Source organism: Arachis ipaensis, chromosome B6 (genome assembly GCF_059453495.1).
Source record: "Arachis ipaensis isolate K30076 ecotype BB chromosome B6, ASM5945349v1, whole genome shotgun sequence".
Classification (NCBI taxonomy): Eukaryota; Viridiplantae; Streptophyta; class Magnoliopsida; order Fabales; family Fabaceae; genus Arachis; species Arachis ipaensis.
Window position 1 is genome coordinate 141444012 of NC_142441.1, and position 27827 is coordinate 141471838.

At 36.6% G+C, this 27827-nt stretch overlaps 1 protein-coding gene and 1 non-coding gene across 2 annotated transcripts; both read left to right on the forward strand.

Moving 5' to 3' along the window:
* Positions 1 to 405: 405 nt before the first annotated feature.
* On the forward strand, positions 406 to 27563 carry LOC107605264 (wax ester synthase/diacylglycerol acyltransferase 11-like). The gene is made up of 7 exons (XM_088492229.1): positions 406 to 728; positions 2919 to 3503; positions 25144 to 25213; positions 25318 to 25412; positions 25633 to 25842; positions 25939 to 26076; positions 27183 to 27563. Exons 1-7 carry the CDS (start codon positions 540 to 542, stop codon positions 27345 to 27347), a joined length of 1452 nt encoding a protein of 483 aa, XP_088348355.1. The 5' UTR covers positions 406 to 539; the 3' UTR covers positions 27348 to 27563.
* On the forward strand, positions 13880 to 13984 carry LOC148562978 (small nucleolar RNA R71). The gene has a single exon (XR_015888068.1). It is a non-coding gene; the product is annotated as a small nucleolar RNA R71 (small nucleolar RNA).
* Positions 27564 to 27827: the final 264 nt, after the last annotated feature.

Sequence of the window (27827 nt, forward strand, 5' to 3'; positions counted from 1 at the left end):
AGATTAAATTAATAGATTTTGATGAATATATTTTGTTAACGTTTAATTTGACATGTCAAGCATTATATGTATTATTAATAAATTTTTTTATTATTGATTATTGACAAAAATTATTAATAGAGTTACTAAAAAATAAATATGATTAATTTATAATTTTTAAAATATTAATTTAATTAAAAAATTTAAAAATAAATTTAAAAAATATTTTATTTTTTAGAGACTAATTTAATTATTAATCTAATGATAACTACGGCCTGGAGAATGACAACCGACAAGAATGCATGGGAAATTAGAAAAACGTGATTGAAAAGCAACTAACAACGGTTAAATAAACATTAAAAGAAGAATTGAGTACATATATCTATTAATTATGTTGATTAACCATCTTCCCCTGCTTCACACGCACTGGGTCCTGACGAGGGTAGAAAAGTCTTAACATTTTTTTTTCTAATGCAATAAAACCTCAATGATTGTTCATTGTTAATTTGTTGGGCACTCATCTCTCTGTGCAAAAGAGAAGGGGAAGAAGCGAGCTAAAGATGGCATCATCATCATCAGGAGGAGGAGGCGGCGAACCGATGAGTCCGGTGTCGAGGTTGTTCCATTCGCCGAAGTTCAACTGCTATGTGATGGCCGTAATAGGGTGCAAAACAAGCGTGAATCCTCAAGTAATTAAAGAAGGATTGCGTGAAACAATTCTTAAGCATCCAAGGTTCACCAGCAAGCTCGTAAGTCATTCTCTATTTCTTCTATCTTACTATAAAAATACTATTTATACACTAAAATCAGTCACGAATGTATTTATGTTTAAATATATGTGTGATTTAATTTATTTTCAATGTATATTTATATTCTAGTATGTATTTTATATTCTGGTAACTGACTTTAGTAGCTAATTTTAGTGTACACACAGTGTAATTTATCTTACTACTGTTTCATCATTCTAAATCTATGCTTATATGAGTAATGCCAAACCCTTTTTTTTTATTTAAAAGAAAAAAACTCAAAGAAATGCCATTATTGTTGAAAAATATATAGTTATGGCTCATTTTTTTTTTGTTTAAACGGAATAAAAAAAAAACAACAGAACTAGGAAATTATTAGTTAGGATAAGGAAACTTCTCTAGCATTATCACAAAAAAAAATTGTTTTAATTCTCTTGGGTTTAGGGTGATCAACAAAAATTAGATTCTAAAGTGGATTTGAAACTTTTCTTTGACATTCAATCGACTATTCTATTGGGTAAAACTAGTTTGTCAGCTATTTTTTTTTGTTGTCTATGATATTCTTCAATCTCACAAGTCAAGAACTAATTTATTGTAAATCAAAACTTCATTTAAAAATTTATCGCTAATTAATAAATTACTGCATACACAAGATAGAATTTAAACCCTACCAACAATTCTTTCTTAACACTTCTATATGCTTCTAACTAAGAAGAGGGTGGGATGCTTCTCGTTTCTAATGGGTGTGAAACACCCGGCCCAGTTCAAAATTTGGTCCCCTTAAAATATATTTTGTTGAATTTTTTGTTGAGTTTGAATTATATTATAATAAGGTAAATTTAATTTCGTGATTTTATCTAACAATTACTAATAAAGTATTATTTTTATTTTTAACGTTTAAGATAAATCTTAATTTAATTTTTAAAGTTTTAAACGTTCTATTTCTATCTTAAAAAATTTTAAACGAATTTAACATTGTCTTATCATTTAATTTGACACGAATAGTTAATAAAATAAGTGATGTGGATATTAATAATATTATTATTGTTAATTCATATTTTTTTCCGTGTGTTAGATAAACATAATCAAAATATTCGTATAATATCTCGTCTTGATTTTTTTTTTATAGAAAAGAGTCAAAATACCACAAATTCTAATAATCAATTATCAATATTCCAAAATCTAAAAAAAAACTTTATATTAGTAATTATTGGTAAGTTAATTTTACTTACATACTAAAATCAAATGTTATTGACTCTTTAATATACTAATTATTCATGTCAAATTTAATAGTAAGACAATATTAAATTTGTTTAACATTTTTTAAAACTGAAATAGAGTCTTTGAAATTTAAATAAAATATTTAAAATGTTATATAGACAAAATTAAGCCTGACTCAAATGTTAAAAGTTAAAACAATATTTTTTTCTATAATTAAATATATATTTTATTTTATATAAAAATTAATAATAAAATATTATATTTTTATACTTCAATTAATAATTTATATTTTTAAAATAAATTTAATAAAATATTAAAATTTATTTCAGGTCGGACAAAACCTGGCCTGATCATGAGAAAAACTAAAAATACGTGGGTGGTGATGTTTAAAATTTTTAAAAATATTAATAAAAATATATATTTTTTTAAATTTTAATTTTAAATTTTAATTATTTTATATTTATTTATATACATAAAATTAATTCTGCCAATTCAACTAATAACTTATCAATTGAAGACCGCTTTAATTATTGATTTAGTTTTAACAACTATGCTCTTATTGCCTTCATAAGATGGAATAACCAAATTACTTAGAAAAAATATGAGGAACTAATCGAATATTTGTACAATGAAAATTTAGAGAATATTAGAGATATAACTATTAGTGTTATCTTTTTTAACAGCTGAAGTATTTGGGATGAATAGTATCATGATATGGTATTAAAGTTTTAGATCCAAAAAATCAAAAGTTTTATTTTTGGTGAAGTCGAGAATCAGTTTAAGATTTTGAAAAAATGTTTATTATTTCTAATTCTCGAATGGTTAATTTAGATAAGTATGTTTAGTATCAATAAAAACGTGATACAACATTTATGTTCCCTCAGCGAAAACTAGGCCATTATTTTCACTAGTGAATTAGTAGGCGCGTTTTCTAAAAGATTCATATATAGCTTTAATTTTCAATGTTGTCAGGTTAAGAAGGGAGGGAAAACTAGATGGATCTCAACCACAATCGACTTAGACAGCCACATCATAGTTCCAGAAATCAATTCATCAGAAATAAAATTTTCAGATAGATTCGTTGAAGACTACATAGCAAACTGCACAAAAACACCACTGAACATTACAAAGCCACTCTGGGAACTTCACCTGCTCAACATCAAAACCTCAGATGCAGATTCCGTTGGGGTTTTGCGGATGCACCATTCAATGGGCGATTGTGTTTCCCTCATGTCACTTCTTATTGCCAGCACTCGTAAATCCAGTGATCCTAATGCATTGCCAACGGTGCCAGCGGCAACAATAAAGGAGGAGGAGAAACAGAAGAGAGGTTTCTTGATGGTGTTGTTTGGGCCGTTGATGGCGCTGTGGTGGGGTTTGGTGCTGATGTGGCACACTTTTGTGGACTTGATGATGTTTGTTTTGACTGTTTTGTTTCTTAAGGACACGTGGACTTCCTTGAAAGGTGCACCTGGGGTGGAGCTTAATACCAAGCGCTACGTGCATCGGATAGTTAGTATGGATGATATCAAGCTTCTCAAGAAGGAAATGAATTCGGTAACTGAATTCTTCACCCACGCATTCATGAATTTATATATTTAAACAAAAATGAGCCAAAAATAAGTAACTAAATCAGTTATTTACTTATAAATACATTTGTCATTTTGTTTATTTTTAATATTTATTTTATATTTTATTATATATTTTATATTAATAATTAATTTGATAGTTAATTTTTTATGTTTAAAAAATATAATTGATTTAAATGACACATTATTAATTTAAGATTAATTGAATAAATAAGTTATTAAAAATTTCAAGATGAATTTTGTTTTGAGGCTTAACCAGGACCAGGATAATTTGGGCTTAAATGTGAGGTTCAGATGCTTTTAAGTGAAAGATTTGACGTTTTCTCCTGTAAGAGATAAAACCGTCCGAGTTCCTCATGAGGAGGTTGGGGGTGGTACCTACAAGAGATTTCGATACTTAAGTTAGCAAAGATTTTAGACAAATTTTTAGTTGATTAGAGTTTGAAGAATACTTGAGCGTGTTAGAGTATTTATAAGTGTAGAGGTATAATTAATAACAAAGTTGTAAGAACCGAACCAGTCAATAAACCGATGAGACGAATGGTTCATTAGTTTAATAGTTCGACCGAAATTCAACCGGAGTTCAATCGGTTTAGTTAAATATTAAATAAAATTATTACAAATTTAATATATAATTTTAAATATTGAATTCAATAATTTTTAAGTCAAAAAAATTTTAATATAAAAATAATTTTAGAGAGATAAACACTGTGGATACAAATTTTTTTTAATGCATAAATATAATTTCCTTCTACAATAAAATCAGAAGCATTAACACTGGATACATTAAGGGCTTGTTTGGGTGCCATTTTTAAAAAAGGTCTTTTTTAAATGATATTATTTTAAAAGATCTTTTACAAAAGTAAAAGTGATTTTATATTTGGATATCTCATGTAAAAAGATCTTTTTATCTATTAATTACGTTTGGATAAAATAAGATAAAAGTACTTTTTTGTTCATTTATTATATATATATATATATTTTTTTTTTTTTCTAGTACTTTTACTTTTACTATTAGAAATTAGCCAAACACACTAAAAAAAATAAAAAGATCTTTTTTTATTAAAAAAACGATCTTTTTTATTGGTTTAATGGCGCGCCCAAACAATCACTAAGATGCTCAATAAAAATTTTGGAATAATGCATTCATAGTAATTAACACAAGATTCCTCTATTATTTAGATGCAAATGGTACCAATCAAAATAAAAAAAAATCCTCTAAACTATATTCTCAACAATTACCTAATTCTAGAAATTTTCACTATATACCAAGAGTGACTCTATGTCGCCAGAAAGAACACAACATATAGAAAAATTAACAAAAGGAAGAATATGCAAATCAATGCAGGAACATGTCTGCAATAACATTGGCAGAAAATTAACAAAATCAGTTGTTTAATATTATTAACTCATCAGCAATAACATTGGCAGAAAATAGCAACTCAGAGTAATAAAAAATTGAATTAGTATCAAATCTTTTAGAAAAAGTCAAGACTTTCATATTGTTAAACATCTTAAACCTATCTTGTTTCACTTTAACTCCTTTGTTACTCTTACTAATTTACTATTATATTAACAACCAACAACAAACATCACAAATCTGATTATTAATTTTATTTTATCAGCAATCAAATGAACAATATCACAAAATCAGATTACATAATTATTTTAGTTTAACCTATAATTTTAGAAATAAAATAAATAAATTCATAAAAAGGGAGAAAAAATTGGTAAAGAACAGAGTGAAGCAAGCAGAACCATAGCAAAGAGGTGAGCAGAACGGCGACGTAACTTGAAGAAGCAAGCAGAACTGAAGAAACAAGCGTAGTGGAGAACATCGAGGTGAGCAGAACGGCGACGTCACTTGAAAAAGCAAGCAAAACCGAAGAAGCAAGCGCGGTGGAGAATGGAGAGGCGAGTAGAGGCAACGGCGAAGCAGCCCTTCGCAGCGGCGACGCCAACAGCTCCAAACATGCCTTCGTGTGTCCCCGCAGGCGGCGACAGCTGGTAGTCACTGTCGGTGTCGACTGTGGTAGGGATGGTGGAGAAGGTTCTGCTAATTGGAGGAAAAGAAAATTAGGGATTTAGGGTTGAGGGAGAGAGGCATGGTGACTGGTGGTGAGTGACTTCATTTACGTTAGGGCTGGGTAGTGTGTTTTTTTTTTTTTTTTCGTCAAAACGACGCCGTTTTGGACATTATTAAAAAACCTAAGCCTAAAGAAACCCGGCCAGTTCAGCCGATTCACCAGTTAACCGTCGGTTCGACCAACTTTTTTATCAGTTTTTGGTAAAGCGGTTCTAAGGGTCAACCGGACTAACCAGATGACCGATTCTTGGTTAACCTGACCAGTCTAGTGCAGTTTTCAGAACATTGGTTAATAACTACCTTTTGAGTAGTCCCACCTTTAGTGATGGGTTGGTTACTTTTTTTGGTAGGGAGGTTGTTGAGATCTCCTTTCTAGATGAATATGAAAGATAGTATTAGTTAGTTACTTATTTCGATAAGTAGGGTTGAGCCCATATCGTCGTGCCTGAGTTCTATGAGGTTGTCTAGGCCTTAACAATACTTGTATAGTGTTGATTGGGCTTTACCTCTTTTGGGCCTTTATAGGTTGTGAGCCAGGGTATGAACAGTGTCCCTGCTTGAGTCTGATCTTCTTAGATCGGGTTCAAGCATTTCTAAGTCGGTCTTGATCTCTTGTAGCCTTTGTTCCCTCACGTCAGGTATACCGTCCTCCTTGGAGTTAGGTCGGGTACTCAACGTATTTTTTGAATCTAAACATTGCGTCTTTTCGTAACTATTTGCGCGCTTTTTCAGTTATCTTGGTAACCGTGCATGTCATTAAATGAGGAGTGAGATTACTTTTTTGCCCCTAGTGGCTATATAAACGTAATCCTTTCTCTCTTTCTTCTTTTTCGCTTCATCTTCTGCAATTTTACTTCATCTTTCTCAATTTTCCATCTCATTCACTGTGGTTCTTTTCTGTCGCTCTTCTTCCAAGATCTCTATCTTGGATTTCTGCTTCGAAGTTTTGTTGCATACTGTTGAGACGTTTGGGATCATCCATTTATTTTGTTGTTGTGCTCCTTCTCCTTGTTTTCTGTTCATCTTTGAGGGTGGTTTTTCTTTCTTTTATGGCCATGGTTGGATAATGTTTCTTGGTGGGTGAAAACCTTGGGGCTCTTTGAAAACACTATGTCGATGCTTTTGTGAGGAATGTGGTTTCTATAAATATGGCTTCGTGTAGAATTTTTTTTTTTTGCTTGCTGTCATTGCAATGATCTTTTGGCACTTTAGCGTTGTTGTGAGAATTTATAATATTTCTAGATTCTAGGTTTGTGTTGAATTCTGAGGCCTTTATTTTCCCCTTAAATGATGCCATTTTCATCCTAAGTAATGGTGTCATTTTGCGTTCTAGTAGAGTGGGTTGAATTCTTCATCCCTGTTTTACCTGGGAATTTCGGACCCACGTCCAATTTCTTGAGTAGAATTTGACTTCTTTAAATATTTGGTGTTCTTGTTCCCGACTTGTAGCTCGTGAGTTTTTGTGGTGACATAGCTTTATTTTTCTTTTTTGAAGGTATTATCCTTTATATCTCGTTCGGTAGCTTTCAGCATGTCATCTAAAGTTCTTCCTAGTTTAGATTGGGTAAATATTACGGTCTTTTCTATTTCCCCCATAGTTGACAATGATTATGTAGAAAAATTTTGTTTTCAGCATAGGATTTGTAATACTCAAGAGAACGAGAGGAAGTATGAGCTAGTAGCTCCTGATCTTGAGGATAGAATATGCTTCCCCTGATTTAGTAACTCAGAAAGCCATTTTCTTTTCATGTATGCCTGTTTGTTTACTAGGCTGGAGGTAACATTTCTATTTACCGATTTTGAGACCGAGATTCTTCGTATTTGTAAGGTTGCTTGGTGCACGAAATTGTGATCATCAATAATGGCGCCAAAGACTTGGAGCTCTCAAACGTGAATCACACTTTGTTACAATTCCGCACAACTAGTGCACTGGGTCGTCCAAATAATACCTTACGTGAGTAAGGGTCGATCCCACGGAGACTGTCGGCTTGAAGCAAGCTATGGTCATCTTGTAAATCTCAGTCAGGCAGATTTAAATGGTTATGGAGGATTGATAATTAAAGATAAATAAAACATAAAATAAAGATAGAGATAGAGATACTTATGTAATTCATTGGTAGGAATTTCAGATAAGCGTATGAAGATGCTTTGTTCCTCCTGAACCTCTGCTTTCCTATTGCCTTCTTCCAATCATTCATACTCCTTTCCATGGCAAGATTTATGTTGGGCATCACCGTTGTCAATGGCTACTTCCCGTCCTCTCAGTGAAAATGTTCTACGCACGCTGTCACCGCACGGCTAATCATCTGTCGGTTCTCGATCATGTTGGAATAGGATCCATTGATCCTTTTGCGTCTGTCACACGCCCAACACTCGCGAGTTTGAAGCTCGTCACAGTCATTCCTTTCCAGATCCTACTCAGAATATCACAGACAAGGTTTAGACGTTCCGGATCTCAGGAATGGCCGCCAATAATTCTAGCCTATACCACGAAGGTTCTAATATTAGATTAGAAACCCAAGAGATACACATTCAAGCTTGTTTGCATGTAGAACGGAAGTGGTTGTCAGACACGCGTTCATAGGTGAGAATGGTGATGAGTGTCACATAATCATCACATTCATCATGTTCTTGTGTGCGAATGAATATCTTAGAGAAGAAGTAGGCGTGAATTGAATAGAAAAACAGTAGTACTTTGCATTAATTCATGAAGAACAGCAGAGCTCCACACCTTAATCTATGGTGTGTAGAAACTCCACCGTTGAAAATATAAAAGTGATAATGGTGGTCATTGGCTTCGGCCCCAGAGAGGGAATCCGAAGAACCAAGATGAAAATACAATAGTAAAAGGTCCTATTTATAGAGAACTAGTAGCCTAGGGTTTACAGAAATAAGTAATTAATGCAGAAATCTTCTTCCGGGCCCATTTGGTGTGTGCTTGGGCTGAGCATTGAAGCTTTCACATGTAGAGACTTTTCTTGGAGTTTAACTCCAGCTTTTGTGCCAGTTTGGGCGTTTAACTCCAGCTTTTGTGCCAGTCTGGCGTTTTGACGCCAGAATTCTTAAGCTGACTTGGAACGCCATTTTGGGCCATCAAATCTTGGACAAAGTATAGACTATTATATATTGCTGGAAAGCCCATGATGTATACTTTCTAACGCAATTGAGAGCGTGCCAATTGGGCTTCTGTAGCTCCAGAAAATCCACTTCGAGTGCAGGAAGGTCAGAATCCAACAGCATCTGCAGTCCTTTTTCAGCCTCTGAATTAGATTTTTGCTAAGGTCCCTCAATTTCAGCCAGAAAATACCTGAAATCACAGAAAAACACACAAACTCATAGTAAAGTCCAGAAATGTGATTTTTATTTAAAAACTAATAAAAACTAACTAAAACATACTAAAAACATACTAAAAACAATGCCAAAAAGCGTATAAATTATCCGCTCATTACAACACCAAACTTAAATTGTTACTTGTCCCGAAGCAACTGAAAATCATATAGGATAAAAAAGAATAGAATGTACAATGAATTCCAAAAACATCTATGAAGATCAGTATTAATTAGATGAGCGGGGCTTTTAGCTTTTTGCTTCTGAACAGTTTTGGCATCTCACTTTATCCCTTGAAGTTCAGAATGATTGGCATCTATAGGAACTCAGAATCCAGATAGTGTTATTGATTCTCCTAGTTAAGTATGTTGATTCTTGAACAAAGCTACTTTATGAGTCTTGGCCGTGACCCTAAGTATTTTGTTTTCCAGTATTACCACCGGATACATAAATGCCACAGACACATGACTGGGTGAACCTTTTCAGATTGTGACTCAGCTTTGCTGAAGTCCCCAGTGAGAGGTGTCCAGGGTTCTTAAGCACACTCTTTTTGCTTTGAACCACGACTTTAACCGCTCAGTCTCAAGTTTTCACTTGACACCTTCACGCCACAAGCACATGGTTAGGGACAGCTTGGTTTAGCCGCTTAGGCCAGGAATTTATTCCTGTGGGCCCTCCTATCCACTGATGCTCAAAGTCTTGGATCCTTTTTATTTTACCCTTGCCTTTTGGTTTAAAGGGCTATTGACTTTTTCTGCTTGCTTTTTCTTTTTCTTTCTTTCTCTTTTTTTTCTTTTTTTTCGCATTTTTTTTCATTCATTTTTTTTCGCATATATATATTTTTTCTGCAAGCTTTTCACTGCTTTTTCTTGCTTCAAGAATCAATTTTATGATTTTTCAGATTATCAAATAATATTTCTCCTTTTCCATCATTCTTTCAAGAGCCAACAATTTTAACATTTATGAATCAACAAATTCAAAAAATATGCACTGTTCAAACATTCATTTAGAAAAATAATAGTATTGCCACCACATCAAAATAACTAAACTGTTTTAAAATTTGAAATTCATGCACTTCTTTTTCTTTTTCAATTAAAAACATTTTTCATTTAAGAAAGGTGATGGATTCATTTTCATATCTTCAAGGCATAGACACTAAGACACTAATGATCATGTAATAAAGACACAAACATAGATAAACATAAAGCATAATTTTCGAAAAACAGAAAATAAAGAACAAGGAGATTAAAGAACGGGTCCACCTTAGTGATGGCGGCTTGTTCTTCCTCTTGAAGATCTAATGGAGTGCTTGAGCTCCTCAATGTCTCTTCCTTGCCTTTGTTGCTCCTCTCTCATGACTCTTTGGTCTTCTCTAATTTCATGGAGGAGGATAGAATGCTCTTGGTGCTCCACCCTTAGTTGTCCCATGTTGGAACTTAATTCTCCTAGGGAGGTGTTGATTTGCTCCCAATAGTTTTGTGGAGAAAAATGCATCCCTTGAGGCATCTCAGGAATTTCATGATGAGGAATTTTCTCATGTTCGTGGTGAGGTTCTCTTATTTGCTTCATCCTTTTCTTAGTGATGGGCTTATCCTCATCAATGAGGATGTCTTCCTCTATGTCAATTACAGCTGAATTGCAGAGGTGACAAATGAGGTGAGGGAAGGCTAACCTTGCCAAGGTAGAGGGCTTGTCCGCCACCTTGTAGAGTTCTTGGGAGATAACTTCATGAACTTCTACTTCCTCCCTAATCATGATGCTATGGATCATGATAGCCCCGTCTATAGTAACTTCAGACCGGTTGCTAGTGGGAATGATTGAGCGTTGGATGAACTCCAGCCATCCCCTAGCCACGAGCTTGAGGTCATGCCTTCTTAGTTGAACCAGCTTCCCTCTTGAATCACTCTTCTGTTGAGCGCCTTCTTCACAGATGTCTATGAGGATTTGGTCCAACCTTTGATCAAAGTTGACCCTTCTAGTGTAGGGGTGTGCATCTCCTTGCATCATGGGCAAGTTGAATGCCAACCTTACATTCTTTGGACTAAAATCTAAGCATTTTCCCTGAACCCTTGTAAGCCAATTCTTTGGGTCCGGGTTCACACTTTGATCATGGTTCTTGGTGATCCATGCATTGGCATAGAACTCTTGAACCATTAAGATTCTGACTTGTTGAATGGGGTTGGTGAGAACTTCCCAACCTCTTCTTCGAATCTCATGTCGGATCTCCGGATATTCACCCTTTTTGAGTTTGAAAGGGACCTCGGGGATCACCTTCTTCTTGGCCACAATTTCATAGAAGTGGTCTTGATGCACCCTTGAGATGAATCTCTCTATCTCCCATGACTCGGAGGTGGAAGCTTTTGCCTTCCCTTTCCTCTTTCTAGAGGTTTCTCCGGCCTTAGGTGCCATAAATGGTTATGAAAAAACAAAAAGCAACGCTTTTAGCATACCAAACTTAGAAGGTTTGCTCGTCCTCGAGCAAAAGAAGAAAGAAGACAGTAGAAGAAGAAGAAATAGAGGAGATGGAGGGGGTTTAGTGTTTCGGCCAAGGGGGAGAAGTAGTGTGTATGTTGTGTGAAAATGAAGGAGTGAAGATGGGTTTATATAGGAGTGGAGAGGGGGGTATGGTTCGGCCATTATGGGTGGGTTTGGGTGAGAAAGTGGATTGAATTTGAATGGTGAGGTAGGTGGGATTTTATGAAGGATGGATGTGAGTGGTGAAGAGAATGGTGGGATTTGATAGGTGAGGGGTTTTTGGGAAAGAGGTATTGAGGTGATTGGTGAATGGGTGAAGAAGAGAGAGAGAGGTGGGGTAGGTGGAGATCCTGTGGGGTCCACAGATCCTGAGGTGTCAAGGATATCTCATCCCTGCACCAAGTGGCGTGCAAAAATGTCCCTTTTTGCCAATCCTGGCGTTAAACGCCAGTTTACTGTCCATTTCTGGTGTTTAACGCCAACTTCTTACCCATTCCTGGCGTTAAACGCCATTCTGGTGCCCATTTCTGGCGTTAAACGCCCAGAATGGTGCCAGACTGGGCGTTTAACGCCCATTCTGCTACCCTTACTGCCGTTTAAACGCCAGTAAGTTTCTCCTCCAGGGTATTCTGTTTTTAATACTGTTTTTCCTTCTGTTTTTGCTTTTTCAATTGTTTTTTTTTTTACTTCACATGATCATCAACATACAGGAAACATAAAATAACAAAAGAAAATAGAAATTTAACAAAGATAATTAAAGATTGGGTTGCCTCCCAACAAGCGCTTCTTTAATGTCAATAGCATGACAGTGGGCTCTCATGGAGCCTCACAGATGTTCAGAGCAATGTTGAAACCTCCAAACACCAAAATTAGAGTTTAACTGTGGGGGCTTTGTCTGACTCTGTATTTAGAGAAGCTCTTCATGCTTCCGCTCTATGGTTACAGAAGGATATCCTTGAGCTTTAAACACAAGGGAGTCTTCATTCACTTGAATGATCAATTCTCCTCTGTCAACATCAATCACAGCTTTTGTTGTGGCTAGGAAGGATCTGCCAAGGATGATGGATTCATCCATACACTTCCCAGTCTCTAGGATTATGAAATCAGCAAGGATGTAGTGGCCTTCAACCTTTACCAAGACATCCTCTACAAGTCCATAAGCCTGTTTCTTTGAACTGTCTACCATCTCCATTAAGATTCTTGCAGCTTGTACCTCAATGATCCCTAGCTTCTCTATTACAGAGAGAGGCATGAGGTTTATGCTTGACCCTAGGTCACACAGAGCCTTTTCAAAGGTCATGGTGCCTATGGTACAAGGTATTGAGAACTTTCCAAGATCTTGTCTCTTCAGAGGTAATTCCTGCCTAGTCAAGTCATCCAGTTCTTTAGTGAGCAATGGAGGTTCATTCTCCCAAGTCTCATTACCAAATAACTTGGCGTTTAGCTTCATAATTGCTCCAAGGTACTTAGCAACTTGCTCTTCAGTAACATCTTCATCCTCTTCAGAGGAAGAATACTCATCAGAGCTCATGAATGGCAGGAGTAAATTCAATGGAATCTCTATGGTCTCAGTGTGAGCCTCAGATTCCCATGGTTCCTCATGAGGGAATTCCATGGAGGCCAGTGGACGTCCATTGAGGTCTTCCTCAGTGGATATCACTGCCTCTTCCTCCTCTCCAGGTTCGGCCATGTGAGACGTGTTTATGGCCTTGCACTCTCTCTTTGGATTCTCTGTATTGCTTGGGAGAATACTATGAGGGAGTTCAGTAATTTTCTTACTCAGCTGACCCACTTATGCCTCCAAATTTCTAATGGAGGACCTTGTTTCAGTCATGAAACTTTGAGTGGTTTTAATTAGATCAGAGACTATAGTTGCTAAGTCAGAGTGGCTCTGCTTAGAATCCTCTGTCTGTTGCTGAGAAGATTATGGAAAAGGCTTGCTATTGCTAAACCTGTTTCTTCCACCATTACTGTTGTTGAAACCTTGTTGAGGTCTCTGTTGATCCTTCCATGAGAGATTTAGATGATTTCTCCATGAAGGATTGTAAGTGTTTCCATAGGAATCTCCCATGTAATTCACCTCTTTCATTGCTGGGTTCTCAGGATCATAAGCTTCTTCAAATGAAGCTTCTTTGGTACTGCCTGTTGCTGCTTGCATTCCAGACAGACTCTGAGAAATCATATTGACTTGTTGAGTCAATATTTTGTTCTGAGCCAGTATGGCATTCAGAGTATCAATCTCAAGAACTCCTTTCTTCTGATTTGTCCCATTATTCACAGGATTCCTTTCAGAGGTGTACATGAATTGGTTATTTGCAACCATTTCAATGAGTTCCTGAGCTTCTGCAGGCGTCTTCTTCATATGAAGAGATCCTCCAGCAGAGCTGTCCAATGACATTTTGGACAGTTCAGACAGACCATCATAGAAGATACCTATGATGCTCCATTCTGAAAGCATGTCAGAAGGGGCACCTTCTGATCAATTGCTTGTATCTTTCCCAAGCTTCATAGAGGGATTCACCTTCCTTCTGTCTGAATGTTTGGACTTCCACTCTAAGCTTACTCAATTTTTGAGGTGGAAAGAACTTGGCCAAGAAGGCATTAACTAGCTTTTCCCAAGAGTTCAGGCTTTCTTTAGGTTGTGAGTCCAACCATGTCCTAGCTCTGTCTCTTACAGCAAAAGGGAAGAGCATAAGTCTGTAGACCTCAAGACCAACCCCATTGGTCTTGACAGTGTCACAGATTTGCAAGAATTCAGCTAAGAACTGATGAGGATCTTCCAATGGAAGTCCATGAAACTTACAATTCTGTTGCATTAGAGAAACTAATTGAGGCTTAAACTCAAAGTTGTTTGCTCCAATGGCAGGGATTGAGATGCTTCTCCTATAGAAGTTGGGAGTAGGTGCAGTAAAGTCACCAAGCACCTTCCTTGTATTGTTGGCTGCCATGGCTTCTTTCTCCTTGAAGAGCTCTGTTAGGCCCTGTAGAGAGAGTTGTGCTTTAGCTTCTCTTAGCTTTCTCTTCAAGGTCCTTTCAGGTTCAGGATCAGCTTTAACAAGGATGCCTTTGTCTTTGCTCTTGCTCATATGAAAGAGAAGAGAACAAGAAAGTATGGAATTCTCTATGTTACAGTATAGAGATTCCTTGAGGTGTCAGAGAAAAAGAAGAATAGAAGGAGAAGGTAGATAGAAGAGAATTCGAACTTGTCAAGAAGGATAGAGTTCGAATTGCACCTTGAGGAGGAGTGTTAGTCCCTTAAATAAAAGGATGTGAGAAGAGGGGAAGAATTTTCGAAATTAAAGTAAAAGATTTTTAAAATAATAAAAAGAAATTTGAAAATTTGATTGAGATTTTCGAAAATTAAGATTGGGAAAGAAATTAAGTGATTTTGAAAAAGATTTTGAAATTAGAAATTAAAAGGATATGATTGAAAATTAATTTTGAAAAAGATGTGATTGAAAAGATATGATTGAGAAGATATGATTGAAAATCAAATTAAAAAAAAGTTTTAAAATTAAAGTTGATTACTTGACTAACAAGAAATTAAAAGATATGATTCTAAGCTTTAAAATTTGATCATTTCTTAATAGGCAAGTAACAACTAGAAAATTTTGAATTAAATTACTAATTGTAGCAAGGATTTTCGAAAATAGTAATAAATAAAAAAAATTGAAAAGAAATTGATTTTGAAAAGATATGATTGAAAAGATATGATTTGAAAAAGATTTGATTTTGAAAAATTATGAAGATTTGAAAAAAAAATTTGAATTAAAAATAAAATCTTCCCTCTAGTGTCCTCCTGGCGTTAAACGCCCAGAATGGTATCCATTCTGGCGTTTAACGCCCAAAATGCTACCTTTTTGGGCATTAAACGCCCAGCCAGGTACTCTGGCTGGCGTTTAAACGCTAGTTTTCCTTTTTCACAGGGCATTTTGAACGCCCAGCTTTTTCTGTTTAATTCTTCTGTTGAATGTTCTGAATCTTCAATTCTCTGTATTATTGACTTGAAAAGACACAATTTTGAAAATATTTTTGAATTTTTAATGATGAGAAACAATAAAAAATGCAACTAAGATCAAATAAATAATGAGATGCAAGACACCAAACTTAAAAATTAGACACTAGACTCAAACAAGAGACATAAAAATATTTTTGATTTTATGATTTTATAAATTTTTTTTGTGACTTTTCGAAAATTATATGAAAAAGAGAATAAAGAGATTCAAAACTTTTAATAAGAATTCCAGGAATCATGCAATGTTAGTCTAAAGCTTTAGTCTAAAAAGATTCGACATGGCTAGCCAAGCTTCAGCAGGACATTACATTCAGCAGCTAAATTGATGAGAATCAATCAGCTTTTGTGATGACAAGAACATCACCTTGAAACTCTAGAATTCATTCTTAAAAATTCTGAAAAAAAATAAAAAGAAAAGTACCTAATCTAAGCAACAAGATGAACCGTCAGTTGTCCAAACTCGAACAATCCCCGGCAACGGCGCCAAAAACTTGGTGTACGAAATTGTGATCATCAACAATGGCGCCAAAGAATTGGAGCTCTCAAACGTGAATCACACTTTGTCACAATTCCGCACAACTAACCAGCAAGTGAACTGGGTCGTCCAAGTAATACCTTACGTGAGTAAGGGTCGATCCCACAGAGACTGTCGGCTTGAAGCAAGCTATGGTCATCTTGTAAATCTCAGTCAGGCAGATTTAAATGGTTATGGAGGATTGATAATTAAAGATAAATAAAACATAAAATAAAGATAGAGATAGAGATACTTATGTAATTCATTGGTAGGAATTTCAGATAAGCGTATGAAGATGCTTTGTTCCTCCTGAACCTCTGCTTTTCTATTGCCTTCTTCCAATCATTCATACTCCTTTCCATGGCAAGCTTTATGTTGGGCATCACCGTTGTCAATGGCTACTTTCCGTCCTTTCAGTGAAAATGTTCTACGCACGCTGTCACCGCACGGCTAATCATCTGTCGGTTCTCGATCATGTTGGAATAGGATCCATTGATCCTTTTGCGTCTGTCACACGCCCAACACTCGCGAGTTTGAAGCTCGTCACAGTCATCCCTTCCCAGATCCTACTTAGAATACCACAGACAAGGTTTAGACATTTCAGATCTCAGGAATGGCCGCCAATAATTCTAGCCTATACCATGAAGGTTCTAATCTTAGATTAGAAACTCAAGAGATACACATTCAAGCTTGTTTGCATGTAGAACGGAAGTGGTTGTCAGACACACGTTCATAGGCGAGAATGGTGATGAGTGTCACATAATCATCACATTCATCATGTTCTTGGGTGCGAATGAATATCTTAGAGAAGAAGTAGGCATGAATTGAATAGAAAAACAGTAGTACTTTGCATTAATTCATGAAGAACAGCAGAGCTCCACACCTTAATCTATGGTGTGTAGAAACTCCACCGTTGAAAATACAAAAGTGATAATGGTGGTCATTGGCTTCGGCCCCAGAGAGGGAACCTGAAGAACCAAGATGAAAATACAATAGTAAAAGGTCCTATTTATAGAGAACTAGTAGCCTAGGGTTTACAGAAATAAGTAATTAATGCAGAAATCTTCTTCCGGGCCCACTTGGTGTGTGCTTGGGCTGAGCATTGAAGCTTTCACATGTAGAGACTTTTCTTGGAGTTAAACGCTAGCTTTTGTGCCAGTTTGGGCGTTTAACTCCAGCTTTTGTGCCAGTTCTGGCGTTTTGACGCCAAAATTCTTAAGCTGACTTGGAACGCCGGTTTGGGCCATCAAATCTTGGACAAAGTATGAACTATTATATATTGCTGGAAAGCCCATGATGTCTACTTTCTAACACAATTAAGAGCGCGCCAATTGGGCTTCTGTAGCTCCAGAAAATCCACTTCGAGTGCAGGGAGGTCAGAATCCAACAGCATATGCAGTCCTTTTTCAGCCTCTGAATCAGATTTTTGCTCAGGTCCCTCAATTTCAGCCAGAAAATACCTGAAATCACAGAAAAACACACAAACTCATAGTAATGTCCACAAATGTGATTTTTATTTAAAAACTAATAAAAACATAATAAAAACTAACTAAAACATACTAAAAACATACTAAAAACAATGCCAAAAAGCGTATAAATTATCCGCTCATCATTGCTCATTCTCGGCTCCACCCAAACTCATGGGGCTTTATGAAGGTTTGTCAATTGATAAGCTGAGAGCTTGATCTTTCTCTTTCTTCCAAGATCTTCTTTTATCTTTTCTAGCTTACTAAACCTTTCAACTCTAACAAAAAAGCATCGGTTTTCTTTTCGAGTTATTTAAGGAAGGATAGTTTTTTCCACTTTTGATGAGTCTTTTCATGATTTTAAGAACTATTTCTTTAAGGTCCAACCTGTAGAGGGTGTTCGACCTTTTTTCTTTAATGAGAGGGATGAACTTGTTTTTTTTTTTTTTTTGTATTGGGAAGAGGCGTTCAATGTTGTTAAGTATAACCTTGAGGATCTGGATGAGGTAGAAGAGTGTGTAGTAACCCTGTTTCCGGAATGTTGAGGCTGAGCTCCTCATCTCGACACAAAAAAAAATTTAATAAGCAAGCCGAGCAATGTTCCTACGGAACTAGGTAGCTAGCTTTTCATTTGTGAACATATGTCTGAATTATGTAACTTGAGTCTCTTTTCTTGCTTTTGTTTTTCTATAACAAAAATGACCAATGGTTCAGACGTTTTACAGAGAGTTCAATAGGCGAAGAAGAATGTTGCTGCTTGGGCTATCTAATTGAAAGAGGCTAGTAAGTCAGGCGAAACTTCTTCTCCTTCTAAGTCAGATTCGTCTACTTCTCAATAGGCCAGAATTGTCCTTCCTTCTCCTCCACCTTTGAACACGAAGCCTCTATCTCGAACTATTCCTCCCATGCCTCCTTTCTTCGACCTGCGTTCTTGGAAACGAAAAACCCCATTTTTTGAATTTGGCAGCGTTCACGATAAGAGTTTTAACACCATTGCCTTTTGTGAGGAGCATATCCTTCATTATGGATGATGTCTCTCTTAAAAAACACTTAGAGGTACTCGTCCTGGAAGGTATTCGGACTGAAGGAGTGTGTTCAACCCTCTTAAAGCAATTAGTGGAAACTCTGCTTGGCTCTATCCAGAGAGAGTTGATCGACCTTCATGTTGAGGTCACTTCTCTTCGGGAGGCCAAGTCGGAATTGGAAGCTGTGAAAAGGGCTCTTACTTCCAACCTTTTGAAACTTCGCGAGAGGGTGAAGCAGTCTGAGGCGGCTTGTGCTATAGCCGAGGGATTGCAGAAGAAGGCCGATGAGAGTTATACTCGTGTTTGGGGAGAAGTTAGATTTGAAGGAAGAACTTACCAGGCTGTAGGAGGAGCATGGGTACTTGGAGGAATCGGTGGCTCTGGAGATGGATGAGATGGTTGAAAATATGAAGGCTCAATTTCAGGTTTTTGCACACGAGGTCGACCTTACTCTCATTGATCCCGATAAGGCTGTGGTTGACAGGAAGATTATTTCTTTTGAGACTAAGATTGTCCCTTCCGAGGACTTGAAATCCTATGGTGCCCGAGTTGGTGAAACTCTTATGGACACCTCAACTCCCACTGCCGAAACTCTTCCTTCCTCTTCCGTTCGAGTTGACGAAGCAACCCATATGGTTACTGTTGAATAGGATCCTTCCTTCTCTTAGTTTCATTTAGAACTCTTTTGTATTTGATGGCTCGGACCATGGGTCTTTTGAACACTTTATTTTGTAATAGCCATAGTTTTTTTATGCTATTTTGCCCTGGTTTGAGCTTTTTAAAACTTTTCACACTAATTTTTATGGTGTTATAAATGTTTATAGTTTTAATTTGCATAGTAGTAGTTTTGTTTGCTTTCTAGATAATAGACATTTTAAAGATATTATCTTTCCTGCAAACCTTTTTCTCCATAACTCAGTTGTTTTGAATTATTTTTAGTTGTTCCAAGTACGTGATATTGGTAGTTTTCGTTACTTATGAAAAAAATTTTACAAGTTATTTTGCTAACCCTCATTTCAGCTCATTTTGGTCGAGTTGTTCTATGAGGTCGGATAACTTGTTTTGTGAGGGTATACACTTATTTACCCTAAAAAATTTTATAAGGTCTGGTAATGAGTTGTTCTCCGAATCTAGAGACTTAATAAGGCTAATACCGATTTTGGGAGGTCAGTTATGTTTGTTTTATCAAGTTACTTTTGCGATTCGTTTTAGGCTTGCCTCTTTTACTAACTTGTTTTTGTATGAGTAGTTTAGTGAGGTCAGACCACGATCTGCTTATATAACTTCTTACACCAATTTGGATATTGTTGCTTCATCTTGCCAACCATCTAGGTTGGACAATGATTTTCACGCTTTATCGAGCTTAAATTGGTGTGTATAGTAGAACAATCAATCATAGAAAATGAAATAAATGATGAATTATTATTATTAATGAAAATGATTTACAGATGCTGTTTGCTATTAAGAGCTTTCGTGTCTTAACTCCTAGTTCTTGCTATGATGCCTCGTTAAAATCCCTTTAAAAAAATTCTTTCCAAAAAAAAACCATGAAGTTGGGAAAAAAAGTACACCAGGGAGTAAGGTTCACTTTCTAGCTATAGTATCTCTTCATGTTGCATGCGTGCCACGACCTATGAAGCTCGTTCTTTTGTAGGTTAGATACCTTTTAGTAATCTTTTTCTAAGACTTCAATGATCTTGTAAGGTCCTTTCCACTTTGAAGCCAACTTTTCTTAGCCCGATTTTGTACCCCGATGTCATTCCTGATTAGTACGAGGTCATTTGTGGCGAAGTTTCTTCTGATGACTTTCTTGTTGTACCCTGTAGACATCATTTGTTTCAATGCTTCCTCCCTTATCCGAGCTTGCTCCAAGATTTCTAGGAGGAGTTTGAGTTCTTTCTTTTGAGCTTTGATATTTTCCACTTCATTGTTGAATCTTACTCTTGGGATTTCTTCATTGACCTCTGCAAAGATCGTAGCTTCTATGCCATAAGCAAGTCGAAACAGAGATTCTCCTGTTGTAGAATAAGGAGTTGTCCGATATTCCCATAGAACTTTGGGGAGCTCCTCAGTCCATGCTCCTTTTGCATCTTGTAGTCTTCATTTGATCCCAGTCAATATGACTTTGTTTGCAACTTCTGCTTGTCCATTGACTTAAGGGTGCTCTACTTATGTGAATTGATGTTTAATCTTAAGGCTTGCCACCAAACTTCTGAAGGTCGAGTCAGTGAAATGAGTACCATTGTCAGTGGTGATGGGGAACAGGATTCAATCGGGTGATAATATTTTTGTAGAGGAATTTTCGACTTCTTTGAGCTGTAATGGAGGCCAAAAGTTCTGTTTCTATTAACTTAGTAAAGTAGTTAATCCTTACTATGAGGTATTTCACCTAGCCGGGTGCTTGAAGAAACGATCCGAGCAAATCCATACCTCATTTTGCGAAAGGCCATGGTGAAGTGACGCTGAAGTGGTGGTGCCACATGTAAATTGGCATGCATTTGACAGGGTGGACACTTCTTGATGAAGTCGGTCGCTTTCCTTTGTAAGGTCAGCCAATAAAAATCAGCTCGTAACACCTTCTTAACTAGTGACCTTGCTCTTAGATGATTTTCACATATGCCACTATGGATTTCCTTTTGGACCTCTTCAATCTTGGAGGTCGGCACGCACTTTAGTAAAGGTGTAGATACTCTTCTTCTATAGAAGACATTGTGAACTAGTGTATAACTCTGTGCTTCCCTTATAAGTCTCATTGCTTCCCTTTTTTTTTAGGGAGAATATCGAATTTGAGATATTCGATAATGAGAGCCATCCAACCCAGGTTCAGATTGGAGATTGTTAGTGCATCCGACTTGTTGACTTCTTTGAAAACTGATGGTGTGTGGAGAGTTTCCTAGATTAGACTATTGTTATTGTCCCTTGGCTTGGTGTTGCCCATTTTGGAGAGGCCATCTGCTGAGCTCCTGAGTTATATGTTTATCTTTTACTTCCTGGAATTGGGCCAGCTATTCTAATACTTTCTCTAATTACCTCTTCATGTTAGGATCTTTGGCTTGATAATCCCCATTTATCTGAGAGGTTATCACTTGAAAATCACTAAAAATTGTGATTTTGATGCCCCGACTTCTTTGGCTAGCCTTAACCTACCGAGCATGGCTTCATATTCAGCTTGGTTGTTAAAAGCTGAAAACTCGAATTTTAATGAGAGCTCTACTCGAGTCCCTTTTTTATTCTCAAGAATGATTCCTGCTTCACTACCAATTTTATTCGATGATCCATATACTTATAGGTGTCAGGCTATAGAGCTTTTTTGTGGTTCACTTGTGTATTCAGCTAAAAAGTCGGCTAGATATTGTGATTTGATGTCTGTACAAAATTCATACTTTAGGTCAAATTCGGACAATTCCATAGCCCGTTGTAATATCCGCCTACAATATCTGTCTTTTAGAGGATATGCTTCATGGGTTGGTTAGTTCAGACTCTAATGGTATGGGATTGGAAGTAAGGTCGGAGTCTTGTGGATGCTAGAATGAGGGCATAAGCAAATTTTTCTATCTTTTGATAGTTCAATTCTTCCCCCTATAATGCCTTACTCGTAAAGTAGACAGGTCATTGTCCCTCCTTATCTTCTTGTACGAGGGTAGAGGCTATGGCCTTGTCTGCTATAGCTAGGTACAATACGAGCTCTTCCTTTTCTTCAGGCCGGGTAAGGATAGGTAGTTGGTTCAAGAAATTTTTGAAGTCTTGAAAAGCTTATTCATATTCTTGAATCCACTGAAATTGATACCCATTCTTGAGGATTGAAAACAAGGGTAGGGATTTCAAGGTCGACCCTACATTTGTCTCGGTTGGCTTCAATGCCTCTTTGGGTGAGCATAAATTCTAGGAACTTCCCATCTTCCAGTGTAAAGATACACTTTATGGGGTTTAATCTCATCCCATGCTGCCTTATCGTGTTAAACACTACTGTAAGATTGAACAGCAGATTGGTTCTTATTTTGTCTTTACAAGCATATTGTCCACGAAGACCTCCATCAACTTCTCGAGGGCATCACCACATAGCTGTAGTTTGCCCTATGAGTGATGAAAGATGTCATCTCCTAATCCGGCTTGTACATTAGGATTATATCTTAAGTACGCATCCATGAAAGATTGGTATATATAACCTGAAGATGAATCCACCAGAGCATCAATGATGGGAAGATGATAAGGATCCTTGGGACAAACCTTATTGAGGTCGATATAGTCGACACACATCCTTCATTTTTCATTCTATTTCTTCACAAGTACTACATTAGCGAGCCATAACAGGTATTTTACCTTCCTTATGAACCCGGCTTCTAATAGCGTCTAGACTTTCTCTTCTACAATTTTTGCTCTTTCAAGACTAAGCTTTTGTCATTTCTGCTGAACAGGTCGTGAGCCCGGATAAACAGCAAGCTTATGGCTCATAAGGTTGGGATGGATTCTGGGCATGTCAAAGGCTTTTCAGGCGAAGAGGTCGAAATTGTTCCGTAGGATCTTAACGAGTTTCTCTTTTAACTACTTCTCTATATTAGCCCCTACGTTTGTTGTCTTCTCGACCTCATCCCGAATTTGGACCTCCTCGTTCTTTCCTTTAGGTTAGGGTCTCAATTCCTCCCGAACTCTGACACCGCCGAGTTCTACGGTGTTGACCTCTTTTTCATGTATACCCTCGTAGGTTTAAGCTTTCATTATAGCACCTTCTTGCCAGTTTATGGTCTCCTCTCACAGTGACTATTTCCTTAGGAGTGGAAAACTTCATGCCAAGGTGGAGGGTGGAGACTACAGCTGTAAGTCGGTTTAGTGTTATCCAACCTATTAGGGCGTTGTAAGTCGATGCTACGTCAATCAGTGTAGTCTATGCTCAAGGTCCTTGATTTTGTGCTCTTACTAATGGTGGTATATAGAGAGATAAAGCCTAGAAGTCGGATAGGCGTGTCTCCTAGACCAAAGAGAGTGTCTGGGTATTTTCTCAATTTTTTTTCTTCTAATCCCAGCTTGTCAAAAATAGTTTTAAACAGGATGTCAGCCGAAATTCATTGATCTACCAAGCTTTTGTGAAGGTTTGCATTGGCGAGTAACATCGTGATTATGATAGGATCGTCGTGTCCAGGTGCTATCTCTTGGTGATCCTCTTTTGTAAAGGTAATGGCGGGCAGATCAAACGTTTTAGCTTTCTCGCCGACCTGATAGACTTCTTTCAAATGTCTTTTACGGGAGGATTTTGTTACTCCTCCTCCTGTAAATCTTCCAGCAATTATGTGGATATGTCTCTCACGAGTTTGTTGTAGTCTATCTCGCCGATTCCAATCTTCTTCATCTCTTTTTCTCTTACCCTGGTCATCCAATCTTTCAACTAAATACCTATCCAACCGACGATCTCTAGCCAATTCTTTTTATATAGCAATAATTAGTGGAATGGTCATAGATTTTGTGGTATTAGCAGTATTCTAACCGACTTTTACCTTTTTTGTTTTTAATCGGTCTGAGAGGTTGAATCTTTTCTGTGTAGCAGATCTTTCTATAGACATCGACAAGGAAAACTCATAATGGGATATAGTTGTCTTTAGCCAATGTTCTGTCGTAGAGGTCCATGTCCGGACTTTTAAAGTTTCTGAGAATTCTATCCCGCATGATTTCCTCTATAAATGGATTTTCACCTCCTAAAGGTGTTTTTTTCCCAATCAATGCGGGGTCTCCTACTCCTGAGGTCGGATTCTAGCTTCAAGATTTTTTCTTCTAATTCCCTTTGTCGTCGTACCTCCCTTCTCAGGGCTCTTTCGGATCTTCGTTGTCGCTCTAGCTCCTACTCGAGTTGTTCCAATGGACCTTGATGTCCGTGAATGAGTCCCATAATTTCTGTAGGATGTCTTGACCCGGATCCTTCAGATCGATGAATTTCTGAGCTTATCCTATGTTCTTTTAGGTTTGATTCATGTGTGTCTCTGGCAAATCCTTTTCCTTTATCAATTCCAGGAGGTATGACTAACGCTTGTTCTTATTATATTGCTCTTCTTCTCAGGCTTCAGAATCGGAAGTCATGTGTCCATCTTCTCGAATGTCGTTCGCCATCGTACGGTATTAATTATCAGGTCCTCGGCATCGACGCCAATGTTCCAAAGCTTACCTAGAACCAGGATGATTTGGACCTGAATGTGAAGTCCAGACGCCTTTAGGTGAAAGATCCGATGTCTTCTCCTGCAGGAATGGAGCTGTCCGAGTTCCTCATGAGGAGGTTGGGGGTGGTACCTACAAAGGATTCCGATACTTAAGTTAGCAAGGATTTTAGACATGTTTTTAGTAGATTGGCATTCGAAAAATAACTGAGTGTCAGAGTATTTATAATTGTAGAGGTGGAGCCAATAACCATCTTTTGAGTAATTCCACATTTAATTGTGGGTTGGTTACTTCCTTTTGGTAAGGAGATTGTTGAGATCTCATTTTTAGATGAATAGCAGAGATAATAGGAGTTAGTTACTTATTTAGATAAGTAGGTTTAAGTCTATGTCGTCATGTCCAACCTCTATGAGATTGTATAGACCTGAACAATACTTGTATAAGGTTGATTGTGAGTTCTTATAAATTATGGGCCAGGTATGAACAAATTTATAGATTTTTGTTGGAATCAACTTAATAAGTGTTTTTTTTTTTTTTTTTGACTCATTTCGATTAGTAGACCGTCAATGATGTTCTGTTGGGAATAACACAAGCTGGTATCACTCGCTACTTGAATCGACAGGAATTCGGTAAGTGTGTTCTTTTGGTTCTTTAGATTACCAAAAATTAAAGTTTCACATGAAATAGAAAATGGCTAGATTTGTTACCAACATTATTTTGCTATAATCTGTAGGTGCTAATGCAAAGAAGGGGTCAAGTAGTGTCCTGAAGAAAATTCGGCTTAGATCAGCCATTCTTGTTAACCTCCGACCAATCGGTGGAATCCAGGTGAATTTTGTTATCAAATTAACATAAATAGATTTGTAGGTGTGCTATGATATATTCTCCAATAAGATTAGTAATTTGTGGCTGATTTTTAGTGTATGTATAGATTTTTTAAGTCATGTTTGTTTGATCAGCAAGATTGAGCGTTTTGTTTTGTGTTGTAAAAGTAAGTTGCAAGTTGTAAATAACCATGGATTGGTGGAACATTAATTACGTTACTCAGGATGTAGCAGATATGATGGCTGAAAAATCCAAAGTAAGATGGGGAAATTTGATTGGATACATCATGCTCCCTTTCTCCATTGCTACACAACAAGATCCATTGGAGCATATTCGCCAAGCAAAGGCTACCATTGACCGCAAGAAACACTCATTGGAAGCCGTTAGCACCTACGCTTGTGCCAAATTAGTACTCAGTTTATTTGGGGTTAAGGTACGTCACGATAACAAGACATATATATTGGTGGTATTGAGTTTCGAGCAGTAATTAATATATTCTCATAAAATATTTGGTTGGGTATATATATAGGTGGCGGCTTTCATAATACGAAGAGTTCTGCTGAATACAACGTTGGCATTCTCAAACATGCCAGGGCCGGTGGAGGAAGTTAGTTTCTATGGTCATCCTGTGGCATACATTGCTCCTAGTGTATATGGACACCCACAGGTATGTAATTTGCTTCGAAAGAAATCATCACAGTTTTTTGAACCAAATTAGTTACTTCTTCTAGTTAGTAGAATCCAGATAACATTATTTTAAAAAAAGCTCAATTTGCGCGTGATGAGCATAACTGGCAATAACTGATTCTGTTAATTCAGTTTACATGCGAAACAGAATTGGTTGCTTGTGTGCTAAGTAATAGCTTCACTAGTTGATGATAATCTGTGTCTGTGATTAGCTTCATTAATTAATAAGAATTCGTCAACACTTTTGATTCGAGTTGTCCCTTCTATTAAGTTTGAGTTTGGATAGACCTTTTTAAACGAGAATTTATTTGATTTCTTTGTTAAGCAATAGCTAGTTAGTCAAGTATTAAGCAAGTTTCTGTCTCCTCAATAATCTTGGATTTAAGTTAGAAGCAAATAACTTGCTTTGAAACAAGTCATCATAATTTTTCGAGTTAATATTCAATTTGGTCCCTAAACTTACATGAGTCTCAATTTAGTTCTTAAAATTTCAATTGCCTCTATTTAATTCCCAAACTTTATAAACGTGCCTCACATTAGTCACTGAGACGATTTTCAGTACAAAAACATTAATGGAGCGCTGATATAGACCGTCAGATGTCACGTTGAAACTTGTAAAATGATGCAGTTTTGGTTTTGACATTCAAATAGCTCATAAACGGCGTCGTATCATTTATTTTGTTAGGTAAAATTTCAATAAACACCACTTACGATATTGTTTTTGGGTTATTTGAGTGCCAAAATTAAAACGACATCATTTTACAAAGTTTAGTATAACATCCGACTGTCCACAACAGTGTTCCGTTAATGTTTGTAGGTTGAAAATTGTTTCAAGGACTAACATGAGTTATGTTCGCAAAGTTTAGAGACTAAATAAAGGCAATTGAAATTTTAGGGACTAAATTGAAACTTACATGTAAATTCAGGGACTAAATTAAGTATTATCTCTAATTTTTCAAACCAAATTAGTTACTTCCGATACAATTTTTTTTTAAAGATCAAAATAAAATAGGAGTTTTTCCTTTGATTATTTATAGGCAGAGACCATTGAATCATTCCACTCATCAGTTGGGATTTGTTTTGCAGGCCCTGACTATGCATTTCCAAAGTTATGCAAATAAGATGATAATTTCTCTATCAGTGGATCCAAGTGTAATTCCAGATCCTTATCTCCTTTGTGATGATTTCGAAGAATCACTCAAACTCATGCGTGATGTTGTTCAGAAGAAGCCCGTTGAAGATGCAGTCTGACAACAAATACTTCAATTATCAGCATTTGAGAAAGCTTATATTTGTTTAAGTAATTTCATTTATTATTCAATTATTCTGAATTTGATTTATTACACACACACAAATAAATCATAGGTGCAAGACATAGAGTTTATACAAAAACAATTGCAAACTAAAAACAAGCAATCACCAAGTCCAAATCATATAACAAGCAATCCATAAGTATTATTGTCGCTGGTAGGACCATTATAATTCAAGAATATGTGTACACAAAAAATAGGCAAAATTGTGATTGGGAACATTTTAGACCAACCATACAGATCAGCAATAAAAACTACCTTGTATTCCTGATATGATAATGACTCCACCAAGATCTTACAAATCCATAAACAAACCCTCACCAAACACCTCCAAGAAAGACAACGAGACAAAACCGCATCAACCAGCAGCTACCCACAATCCAAAGCTCTACGTGTTGACTAGTAAGTGTGAAGAATATAA

Excerpts from the sequence above, each read along its gene's own strand:
- LOC107605264 (XM_088492229.1), top strand. The coding sequence starts at position 540 with ATGGCATCATCATCATCAGGAGGAGGAGGCGGCGAACCGATGAGTCCG. Across the intron at positions 3,504-25,143 it reads TCAAGAAGGAAATGAATTCG|ACCGTCAATGATGTTCTGTT; the intron begins GTAACTGAATTC and ends TTCGATTAGTAG. Across the intron at positions 25,214-25,317 it reads CTTGAATCGACAGGAATTCG|GTGCTAATGCAAAGAAGGGG; the intron begins GTAAGTGTGTTC and ends TATAATCTGTAG.